General features: G+C 39.3%; 1 protein-coding gene across 1 annotated transcript in view; it reads left to right on the forward strand.

Moving 5' to 3' along the window:
* LOC109029690 (T-box transcription factor TBX20) overlaps positions 1-13,039 on the forward strand; it is a 103,109-nt gene that overhangs the window by 67,048 nt on the left and 23,022 nt on the right. The window contains exons 4-5 of the mRNA XM_019040271.2: positions 6,035-6,193; positions 6,527-6,603. Coding sequence (XP_018895816.1) covers positions 6,035-6,193; positions 6,527-6,603 — 236 coding nt within the window. The remainder of the gene's footprint in view (positions 1-6,034; positions 6,194-6,526; positions 6,604-13,039) is intronic.

The raw sequence follows: 13,039 nt of genomic DNA on the forward strand, positions 1-13,039 counted from the left end.
TTGAGGGAGACATTGACTTTTTCCGGGATGGAAGCGGCAATCTTGATCGGAGGCCACGAGCTCAAGAAGCCAAGGAAATACCTGCCGTTCAACGCACAAAGCGCGATTGCCACAATTATATCATAATGTTCATATCTCCAAATATTTTTGGAGTTCGTGCTTGTAAAGTTTACGTTTTTTTAGTGGGATAGAGGATGCGTTATCTTCATTTTCGGCTTAAAAGTAACTGACAAAAATATATAATGTGTACTCTTTTCTCCATCCATATCTCAAATATTGCAATAAAAATGCATGCTCAGGGGTATAGACCGGCGCGAAGCACCTCAATGGGTTGGGCTGCGTAGCGACTGAGGGGCGTGCCCCGTCACATTGTCTCCACTAATTTTGTTCAACGATGTAACTTTGAATTTACCACGGCCATTTTTTTACTGGTAACAGGTCTCTTTCGGAAAGCGTTGTCATTTCGCCTTCTCTCAGTGAGGCATGCAATTTATGCGACGTAGGAGTTGATTAAGTTGTATTCCGTGAATGTACTGAATTGTGCAGTTTTGGTCATCACGAATTCGTCTCGAACGGAACACTTGAACCCTTAAATGGTCGACATTTCTTTGGTGGAAATGTTAATTACATGACTAAAATAGATGTGAGCTTTGTTGATATGGATTCATCTATTTGTTACGTATTCAATCTACAATATCGTTTCTTCATAGAAAGAAAGGAAATCGCTTTAAGGTTCAGGTTTAAGAAAAAAATATGAATGAATAAATAATGCCTGTAATCCCTATCGGTGTATTGTGGCACTTTGACATCAACATTACCTTTTTTCAAAACTCCCAATTTTCATTAATACCTTAACAAAACTCTGCCCTCTTTGTTTGTTTGTTTTTTTTTTTTAAATCAAAAATTGAAACATCCGATTTAAGTGATTATTAACTTGTTGAACACGGCATTTTGCTTAAAAATACTAAAATGGCGCATGAAAGGTCGTGAGGTTATCGATAAGGATCGTAGATCAACTTTTAAATATCGGTATGCTTCTAAATCTGAAGTCAATAAATGGAGGACCATTTACTTTATTTTCTTTTGTTCTGGAGTATATATATTTTCTGATAATTCGATGTGCTTTTGGACAGTAACAAAACGATGAGAATGCTTGAGCATTTTCACTGCCTAGAAGTGCATTCAAAGACAATCTGGCGACTCGTGCGCTGTACGGAGAGGTGATTATGAAAGCCAGACGACAACACGTCTCCCAAATGTCGCGAGGCGCATCGCCCAAAAGATTAGCCGGGCTTTGAGCCCCCCCCCCCCCCCCCCTCGTGAGGATCCTACCGCCACTGCCACCCTCACAGCCCCCCGCCCCCTCTCACGGCCTCACCCACCCTCGGCCGGCCGTTCGTCCTTAGATTCTATCTGTGTAATGACAACACTCCCTTCTCGCCTCGAACCGTTATCGCGTATCCTCATCTGCGCCACCTTTTCGAAGGTACCCGCATGTACGCCGCTTAATCGCCCCCTCGAATTTTCACACACTCCGACCGGTAAAACAAAATTCGGGGGATTATGAATTAAGGACGGAGGTGAGAAGAAATTATACGAGTTCGATCGGGCGAGGACCCTGTCACCACCAGAGCCACGGTTCCACCGGCAGCCCATGACGCGAAGTTGGTCGTGCGACCAAAAGTAATCATTTCAAAATTGAGCGTTAACATTACTGATATAGCGAGGACCGAGAAAAGAACCCACATCGATAGGCGATAAATAGTAAGGTTTGTGGTAAAGGAAATGTTTAAAATGATCGAATATGGATGTTCGCGCGGGTAACTTTGCGTCGCGCGCTGTCTGTGGAACCGGGGCTTCACGGATTAACCGGAGCCGCGGCCCAAATGAACGCTGCAGGAAAGAGAGCGGATCGTGTTTCAACTAAGGCGGTCACGTATGAGGTGGTTTTTTGGCTCCCCTAAAATTTTGACCGTGCTCGAAGTCGAAGAATGGTTTTACGAATGTATCGTTTGAATGGCAAGTCTACCGTGCTTCAACCATCTACTTTGAGTCCCGAAAGTTGATTGCCTCTTCCGTTTTGAGGCGTTAATTTTCCCGAGCAAAATTAATCACGAAACAGAAAATCTGAAAAGTTCCGCAGTTCAAAATTTATTTTTTCTCTTTTTTGATACTTACTGCTGGTTTTAACGTCACCTGCTTTTTTTTCTACATTGTAATCCTCTGATAAAAACAAAGCCCTTCACATCGCGGCACCTTGATTGAACCCTCACCTCGGTTTCCAGTTCAACTTAAATCATAAAAACAATTAACATTGCGGTACCTGGCTCGAATCAACTCCACCAACCTTTAGAATACAAACCACGAGTTTCTCCTAAGAGCGCATCCAGCGAAAGTACCCAAAAGAGGGCGGCATTTCTATCGGAGAGAAAAGATCTTCGGCTCAAATTCAGAGGCGTAATGGAACTTGCCAATACCTTGAAACGACCAGTCTCGCATGGCAAAAAATCCGGAGTTCAACAGAAATTGGGCAACCTCGCGACTCTTTAGTCTTAAACTCACTATCAGCCGGTCGGAATTAAAATTCGCTGACGCTTTTAATTAAAAGCAAAGAGGGGGAGGGGAGGGGGGGTCGAAGGGGGAAGGACAGCCAACCGAAAGATTAATGAAGTCCCTCAGCCAGGATGGGATGCCGCAGTGGTGAGGCGTGAACGACTGATCATATCGATACTTCCCCATTTGAAGCTATGGTAAAGAATCGATTTTTAAGGTGCTCCTTGCGGACACCCAGATCATCGATCCTTTTCCACAGGTTTAAATGGCAGATCAATCGATACATCGCAAAGCGCGCCACGCCACTGGGATGCCGGCGCATGGAGAGTAAAAGCGCAAAGGCGGGGCTCAAAACAGAGGTGTTAATTAATGGCAATAATAGCAGCTCGAGGAACGCCGACGAAGGCAGGCGATAAACGAACCGTTTTTTGAAAAAAACCTCGTAAGTTACACACGCATCCCCTTGGCGTTTACGCTGTTTTTTAAAAAGTCGTTCGAATGCACACCGAAGTAAAATGGGACAGCGACGCGAGGTGGACGGAGGGGGAGGGGAGCGTCATAATGCAAAAATTAGAGGTTTGTGCCGAGTTATGATGTTTCCGATTATTAAAATACCCGTGAATTTTGATCGGTTCGAGGCACCTTTGCCCATCCGACTCACGCAATCTCCAAACAACGGAAGGCAAAGGTTGATGCAGGTGTCCAAGAGGTAGGCTTCAAAATTGAGGTGGGTTCGAATCGTCGACGAGTTCATTTTTTTTTTTTCGGGGCCCGATCGGACAAGATTTCGCCACTGATAATTTCGTTGGTGTGTTTATTATAGTCTCGTTTGACAGCTGAATCTTCGTGTAAATTCGTGTGATCACCTATTCTTGTAGATCGTTTACTTACTGTGTTTATTTAGCCGAAGAAACTTATTCCCTGAGTTAGCGACTGTGGATCAGTGTGAATGATCGAGTATCGACATTTCTCCATTCGAAGCTATGGTGAAGAATCGATTATTAAGACGTTCTTTGCGAACACCCTGTTTATCGACTCCTTTTCATACATATAAAGGGCAGATCAATCGATAGAGCCAACGACGAACTGGCTCCAAATTTTCAAAAGGGCCAGCACCAAGATTTAGAAGAGGCCCTGAAGGGCTTTACGATTTATTAAAAATGGCTGATTAAGGCCTTCCAATTCGGCCAAAATGTAGGAGGCTATCACCTTTCTACCCTTCCTAGGATGGGTCATTAGGAGCATCAAATTCTAGGTGATATTTGAAATGATACATAACCCACCGCAGTGTAAATAAAGTAATATACATAATATCCTTGCATCATGCTGCATGGCTTATAATTGACTTTGATTGCTGAAATACGGGTTAGTTTACTCCTGACTAAAAAAGGCACACCACTTGAAAACGGGCAGCAGGCCTTTCCCATTCTTGGCGTCACAGGGTCACAATATGTTACCATCTCGCCTGAATCTCAAGCCGCGAAATCAGCCCGGTGGCTACTCTCAGTGGCGAGGTGTGAACGATCGATTATCGATTTCCCCATTTAAAGCTATGGAAAAGAATCGATTATTAAGGCGTTCGTTGCGATCATCCCATTTATCGATCCTTTTCCAAAGATTTAAATGGCAGATCAATCGATATATCGCAAAGCACGCCACACCACTGGCTACTCCAGGTGCCAAACACGCCATTCGTCTTTATGGAAGCTATACATCGGGTCATTATCTCCACTAAACTCGTGTCGAACACGAAATTGTAATATTATAGAGCGAGGTAATGATCAATTCAGGGCAACATCAAAACCATACGAGAATGTTCCGCCGATTCCTCTCCTTTCGTTCCCTAAGGGTGATTTTTTTATCGCAATCCATGAGAGTGAAGTACACGATATTTTTGATCGGAAGTTGTGCGATGTCGCAAAGAGTCCGCCCTCGCCAGAGAGAAAAAGACGATCCTTAAATTAGGTAGAAAGAAACTAAGTCACACGTGTCCTTGCCAAATCTCATCGAACAATACTAGGAGAATGCTGCTGCACTAAGGAAAAACGCCGTATGAACCCTCAGATGCTGCAAAATTTCTTTGGTAAATCACAAAATTGTCTGGTAAATTTTTAAATCTTTCCTTCCAATTTTTCAGAGTATTTTAGTCGTAATTTGATCTAAGGTGTCTGAAAATATCAAGGAAAATTATTCATAACGTATTTTAAAAAATAAATCTTTTCTGAGAGGAAATTTGGCAACGTTCGAATACTTATAAGGCATTAGTCCTTAGTACGGCAGAGCGGTTCTGCGGATTCTTTTGATAACTTTACAGAATTTGCTTCACATCGTGCAAAAAATTCCCTAAAATTTTCAAAATAATCCACACTACCCTTCTCTCGTAAAGAATTAAATCACCGGCTGAAATTTGGCAACGGCGGATGTGACCTGGGTCCTTTCTGCTCAGCGCGGTCCAAATCGGAGTGCCTAATTGCGGAAACGTGTGCGAGCACTCCCCCGCATTCGGAAATATTGCCATCTTTATTTCTTAATTTATTTGAAGAAAAAATAGCCGATCCAACATCGCCGGCGCGAATTCTGATTGGCATCGGATAATTTATGAGCTCTTATCTGATCCATGTCTCACGTTCGGCGCCTTTAATCCACCCCCCTCCCACCGTTTTCCTTTATTATGCAAGAAGACCTGCTTGCGCTCTTTGCGTATTTGTCGAGCCATCTGATCATTGCCGACATTTAATCATCGATTGAGAAAGCTCTCGGTCTTGTAAAAGACAACTAGGGCAGTTCAGCGAAAGGGAATCTAAGTGTTTCGGCAATAAACGGATCCACTCGTTCGGTGATCAGCAAAGTTTGTATGGGGCGCCTTGTAAATGGATTACATTTTGCAATAAGGAACCACTATCTCTGGCTCCTCTGTAAAATCACCTGTCTGCATAGGGAAACTGATGGGATATAAGTTGTTTCGATAATGAGCCAGAAATAGGGGTTCCTTATTGCAAAATGTGGTCCAAACATCCTTTTCCGTTGTTTTCATGGATTATCCTCTTTGAAACAATCACTCAGGAGGCAACTGATCCAGTGGTTCCATCTTGTGATTTAATTCAGTTGTTTCAACAATAAGCAGAAACTAACCACCTTGCGGAGTGCATCAAAGCAAAGGCAATTGTGTTGGATTAAATTCACCTTTTTTCCTACTAAATAAAAAGGAGAATATTCTTTAAGTCTTTCAAATTAATATTTCAACGCTAAAATTATTTTTTATGAGAATAAACAATGAATTTTGCAGAATTTATGAATAAATCTCCTTTTACCCAAAGAAGATGATTTTCTCCCGCTACATATTGCCCAATCGAAGGGTCGCCTGCGTTTTTCGTATTCTATGGCTCTGATACGCATTATTTTTTTACTTCACATTTACTGTCCGCTTTTCTAGTGCCACTTTTACTCATTTAACACGTTTTTTTTTCTTATTTTGTTTCAGATTGTTTTAAATTCAATGCACAGATATCAACCTAGAATACATTTAGTCAAATGGAGGGACCATGGTGGTCCAATTGTCGACCTAGAGGCTGAACAGTTTAGGACGTATATTTTCCCCGAATGTGTTTTCACGGCTGTCACAGCATATCAAAATCAATTAGTAAGTATCAAGTGCAAATAATACTAATATTTCAGGTCCTCTCGACTAACAAAATCGCTAGTGTTTTGAATTTTACTGTTTTTTCATTCACGGTGCATAAGTGCATTTGCGCTGACAATGATTGTAATTGGTATTTTTTTCATGGTTTTGGACGCACCATTACCGATTGAAGCTGCATACTTTTCCTCTTTTTAGATTTATCAAACTCGACATTGAAAAAAAAATCTGTTTTCATCATTTTAATTTTCCCTCCTATGCTTTCACCAAAGACAATTTTGGTTGAGGTAAAGGAATTTTATTCATGTCTTGTGATAACTAATTTTTTTTTTTCAGATAACCAAATTGAAAATTGACAGTAATCCTTTTGCAAAAGGCTTCCGTGATTCTTCAAGGCTGACAGATTTTGACAGGTAAATAATTTCCTCCTCTTCCTTTTTTTCATCTCGAAACGAGAGAAAAAAAACTTGTTTGAGTCAAACACATTCCCTTTCTATTTTTTTAACACGAAGTTTGCATAGTTATTGCATACTTGCATACTTATTGATTTCTTTACGCCACTTTCGTGGTTGCATCCAAGTTCGAAAAGTATTGTTAACTCAAAACAACCGAACACTAGAAAAATGGACATCAGCAGTTTTCGCGCATTCAATTATAAGCGCGCCAAACTTACGAGGCGGCGATACTAAGGGTTCGCAATGCTGCCGTGCTAAGGAAGAACGCCTTATGAGCCTTTAGGCGTCGCCAATTTTTTTTTTTTTTTTTTTTTCAAAATACGGATTTACCGGGAAAATTGTGAATATTTTTCTGCCAATTTTTTAGATAAAATTGTTTGCTTTTTATCTTAACTATCTGAAAATTTCAAGGAAAATTATGCATAATTTTCCTCAAGAGAAAACATTTCATCTTAAGAAATTTGGCAACTCTCGACACAGAAAAAAATAGATGGTGCTAACGACGGAACCTTTTGTTCACAGGGCTCCTGCAGTTTCTTTGTTCCACTTTACAGAATTTTTCTGTTGTGAGAACAGAACTTCGGCCGTGGGAACAGAGTACTCTGTCCTCATAACGGAAGCTTCTGTGACTGTTGCAAAAGAAGTGCAGGAGCCGTGTGAGCAGAACTATTTTTTTCAGTGGAATGTTCATACGGCGTTTTTCCGTAGCATGGCAGAATGCTCCTGACTACTAAGCGTCCAAATCATCTACGAAAAGTTCAGTGTCCACTGAGTACCTGGACTTCTCACGTAAAATAATTACGACGAAGCTCATAAATCAAATCAGGCCGCAGCTCCGTGCTGCTAGTTGTTAACGGCTATCAATTTTAATACACACTAGCAGGTGTTAGGGTGTTGAGAATGGTTCTTGTACGGCGCGATGTTGTCAATTATCGAGTTAAGTCCGGATTCCCGCCGGTAAAATGGAGAACCGAACATTAATAGCTCGGTGAAATTTCTGATCAATTCTTGTGTAATTCATTCTCTCAGCTCCTCCTCTGACTCTCTCATTTAGAATGATTCGAAAATTAAAGGTCGTAAGAAATTATTCGACTGCATCTGTAAATTACCATCAAGTCTATCAATTTTCAACATTTTTCTTTCACCACTAGAGTGATCTCAGTTAGTAGTCCGGAATTAAATTCTCTTTTTTTAAAAATTCCATAAAATTTTAAAAACATCATTCCTCCAAATATATTCAATTTGTGTGAGAAAATATAAACTAAAATTCTTGACAAAATTAGGAAAAAATAGCAAGATGTCCAGACTCTGTCTAAATCGTGCATTAGCTAACAATAAGAAATAGTGCGGAATAATCATGAGTTATAATTTCAATAATATTCCGCACGCGAATAATATATGAATGGTTGAGAACATTCTATAGAACATCAAAACTTTTTGAGTAAATTATAGCATCCTTATTGCTTATTAATTTTTGCTTTTTACGACTGATTTAAAACTGGGATGTTTTTGATACACGATCCATTCACCCTCACGTCAATGAAGACCATACATTTTATGATAGCTATCGGTATATTTTAATGGGTGTAACATAGAACGATATTATGTTAGTGCTTCGGGTTAAGTTCAACAAAATCGACAATTTTTTCAAACGAGACGTCACCTCTAATACAATCTATACAGATTTTGACTTTTTTTAACTCGTCTTTTGAGGATATTTTGATTTGGAGGCTCGGCAACGTGGTTTGGGTTGGGAAACCCGAGGAGCTTCGCGGAGCGGCGAAGGAACTGAGGTTGGTAAGCCTGAAGCCTGGGGGTGTTCGGCCAAGGTGTCGGTAAGAATTATTGCCGCTTTTTCATTAGAGCAAGTGTTGTTTTCATGCAGCAGCTAGTCGTCGCCCATCTGAGTCTAATATCTCTACATCTTAATAATATTGAGTGAGGCCGACCCCCACCCTGGCCCCCCTATTAACAATATTTTGCAGGGTATCCCCTTTGAACCCACCTCGAGTACCGCCGCGCCACTGATTCTCCGCCCTATTGCCAATTCGGCTCCCTCGAAAGCCCGCCGAATTTTTCGAGAATATGTCGCGCCTAAATAATAATATAGTGATTTACAGAGTGACATAAAAGTCTCGCACTACCCCAACCCCAAGGGCTCTAACACCTGAAAAAGGAGTAAAAAGTCGTTTTCATTGACCGAGAAGCACACACGAAATTTCAAGTCCCTATCTCAATTTGTTCACAAGTTACTTGGATGATGGCGGGTGCCAGCAGCGTGGGACTTTTGTATCACCCTGTATATTGAATGATATCTTTACGATTCAAGTGGGATATTTCGAACACTGCTCTTGGTTCATAATCTTGCCTTTGAAAGTTGTCATGATTACATGAGAGTCCGATCGGTGCGAAAAATGTTTAAAATGAAAACATATGAGTTGAAAACCTCCGTGTAGCTTTGTGTGACGTTATAAAGATAATTTTGATTCGAAATTCATATATTTAAATTTACCAGAACTTAATTTTCTGAAAGTGCGAAAAATCTCCTTTCAAGTGACTTTCGATCCGATCTGTTCAAGGTTTATATTGATTTTAAAGTTCAGATGGAATATTGAAGAGTATTGCCTAATTTTCTACAATTTTGCCAAATGAGTGTCTAAGTAAACAGGTATGGAAGGTGCGGACAATTTTGAGAAAATAATTTTCCAAAATCCTATTTCAATTATACATTCAAGAAAAAACTCATCAAGTTCAATATCTTACTCGGTGACCTCTCAAACCAAAGTTACTCAAAAGACAAACTTAGAAAGAAGTTTGAAACCTCGATCTCAAATCTTGCGAAATTACAAAAATAATTGCATCTCTTGGTAATAGTTGATTTGCTTGAAGGTAACAGCAATTAAAGAGGGGAAATATTACAATTAATATGAATATTATCTCAAATTGGCAACACTGATTCCGACGTCATGGACGACCTTCGGCTACAATCGGTGAAAATTAATGGCTACAAAGCCTCACGCGCTTCATAAAATTTACTAGTTTCAATATGGTTTGATAACCATGAATAAAATTCCAATGGTTTCGATAGACTTTACGCGCCCCTTTTCCTGGAGATTTTTAAATTTCCTCAAATGTTTAAAAAGCAGCCATGTGCATGAAATGAAAAGTATAAAGTTCCACCAAATTAAACTGAATAGTTTTCATCGCAATCGGTTATATGTATATTTACGCTAAAGGAGCAACTTCGAGGGTTGCGCTAAAATACACGCAAAAAGAAAGAAAAAATACCCATGATTGAGTCTGTCAGATTTCGTCCAAAAGTTTCGCAGAGAAAGTATTAGTTGCTTTGAGAGTGAGTTGAAAAACAATATTTGCAGAGGGCTCTCAATTTATCTGTAGTTGGCTCTTAAAAAAATATCTACTTTAAGGTAAAGAATCGATTACAAAGGTGTTCGCTGCGAACACTTTGATAATCGATCTTTTTTCATAGGTTTGAGTGGCGTATCAATCGATCTATCGCAAAGTACGCCACGCCATTGGACGTTGTAGTTGGATGGTGCGATGAAAGTACGAGTGATTCATTCATGATTTTTCCACTTGCTTGAGTCTCCGCCTCCGCACTGCTCCGCAGAGGCCTCGGAGGGAAAGTTGGGATTGGGGCGAAACTTTTCGTACTCACAAATTGGGAGCTAAGCTGTTGTTAATGTGATGCTCATTTGGAGATTTTAATGAGAGCGAGAATAACACTGTTTAGCAAATTAGCTCGTTTTCTTAAGTTTAAATAAATGAGTTCATCGTACAGAAGTTCATTTGCTTCGCTCGTCTGTCTGTGACTTGAAGAAACTTTATGTGTGCCCCATTGTCTAATTTAGAATGACTTCAAACGATTGTGGTTTTGCTCGGCATAGTCCTGAAAATGAAATAGAAAGCTTACTTTCATCAAGAAAATCAAATTAAAGGGGGAAAAGGAAAATAAGCATATGTGTGACAAGCAAATTAGGTCTCACCGACAAAAGTTTTTCGTTAAAAATTATGATTTCTATTAGTTATTATTAGCTTTCTCATGGTGCTTGTGGTTATGTGGTCATTTTCACTGAATTTGAAATTTGCCTAGTTTTTCCGAAAATGTTACGTATTCTCTAAAGACGAATCTTTCTATTTATTCGAACCTTAAAAGTTGTTGTAGGTACATTAAAACTACAAAAACCCTCAAAAACATTTTCGGGCAAAAAATCCGGTCGAGGAAATTGACGTGTTACATCTTATTAACCAAAAACATTCCCTTTCACCCCTCCAAGAAGGTTGATAAAACTAAGTAGGTAAGTAACTATGAGATGACAAAAACCTCTCTTAAATTCTCAGGGTCCACCAAGGCCACATATGTCCAAAAACTTACTCTATATGGTTTAAAAAAAAGGAACAAAAAATAATCCCTCAACAATAAGAAAATTTAAAAAAAAAACCGATTTTGTGGTTCACAGATATGTACATAAATCCTTCGAATGAACTTGAAATCAAAAAATCGGTCGAGAAAATTTAAATGAATTTTCTCCTTCAATTATGAGTTCCGCAACAAGCACGACTCGCTTGAAGCTTTCCATACACGAGCCGCAAGAAACTAATTTCTTCTTTCTTACCTACTGAATGTGAGGAGAGCGGGAACATTTACTTTTTCCTTCATTTATACAGGATGCAACAAGCATGACTCTTGCGTTTGCAGAAACCCTATTTCATTAAGGAGATCGCGAGAGCCTTTACCGCGTTCATTTCCAAAAGGGATTACTCCAGAATTTCACATTTTAATAATTTAAACGATTCATCTGTTCTTCTCTTCTCTCCTTCTGTCCATTGACAGAAATACAAAATTTTTCCGACTCACTGACGCGACCGGCTCGATGCTCTCAGTGAAACGGTGCCTTTTTATCCCTGACGCCAGCTTCAGTTTTACCAGTGGACCCATTTTACCACATAGGTACATTTCAGACTCTTTTGATTAACTTCGCTGAATCTAAATCATGGTTGCTTTTACTGTAAGCTTACCATATGATTTGGATGGTGAGGAGGCTAAAAGTTTTCGTTTACTTTCCCTCTTTTTCATTTTCACGAAATGGGTCCCATTTGACAAGAGGAGTTATTTAAAAAAATTGAATTAAGTTTCGATATAAGAAAACTCACACCCATGCTGTGATTTAAGTGTTATTCTGATTTTTTTTTTTTTTTTTTTTTTTTTTTTTTTTTTTTTTTTTTTTTTTTTTTTTATATATATACTTTAGAGGTAATCCACACTTGTTTACGCATCGAGCCGGTCGCGTCAGTGAGTCGGAAAAATTTTGTATTTCTGTCAATGGACAGAAGGAGAGAAGAGAAGAACAGATGAATCGTTTAAATTATTAAAATGTGAAATTCTGGAGTAATCCCTTTTGGAAATGAACGCGGTAAAGGCTCTCGCGATCTCCTTAATGAAATAGGGTTTCTGCAAACGCAAGAGTCATGCTTGTTGCATCCTGTATAAATGAAGGAAAAAGTAAATGTTCCCGCTCTCCTCACATTCAGTAGGTAAGAAAGAAGAAATTAGTTTCTTGCGGCTCGTGTATGGAAAGCTTCAAGCGAGTCGTGCTTGTTGCGGAACTCATAATTGAAGGAGAAAATTCATTTAAATTTTCTCGACCGATTTTTTGATTTCAAGTTCATTCGAAGGATTTATGTACATATCTGTGAACCACAAAATCGGTTTTTTTTTTTAAATTTTCTTATTGTTGAGGGATTATTTTTTGTTCCTTTTTTTTAAACCATATAGAGTAAGTTTTTGGACATATGTGGCCTTGGTGGACCCTGAGAATTTAAGAGAGGTTTTTGTCATCTCATAGTTACTTACCTACTTAGTTTTATCAACCTTCTTGGAGGGGTGAAAGGGAATGTTTTTGGTTAATAAGATGTAACACGTCAATTTCCTCGACCGGATTTTTTGCCCGAAAATGTTTTTGAGGGTTTTTGTAGTTTATATCAGCTCGTTTTTGAATGGAGAAAGGTGTGGCCATAAAATATTAAGTAGGTACTATTGGCTATTTGAAAATCCTGAATGAATGGAAAGTAAACAACATCTGCTAAAGCACTAACACATTCAGCGGAAATTTTAATAGCACCCACTGACTTGTGATCAGTCTGGAAATAGGTAGTTGAAAGTAGTGGGGCTACCTAAGGTAGTCAAATGTATCTGTACCTATTGGAAAGGCTCACAGGAAAAGGGTGACAGGGGAGGGGGAGGGGTTAAATAGCTATAGAGTTGTCATTTACCTGCGTGAGAAAATTAATGGAAAAAGAGTATAACTTATTGTCATAGGCATTACACCGTAAGCTTATTCCAAGTTATAAAATAATTTTGCTCATTTGTTTC

Source organism: Bemisia tabaci, chromosome 7, assembly GCF_918797505.1.
Source record: "Bemisia tabaci chromosome 7, PGI_BMITA_v3".
In the NCBI taxonomy this organism is placed as follows: domain Eukaryota; kingdom Metazoa; phylum Arthropoda; class Insecta; order Hemiptera; family Aleyrodidae; genus Bemisia; species Bemisia tabaci.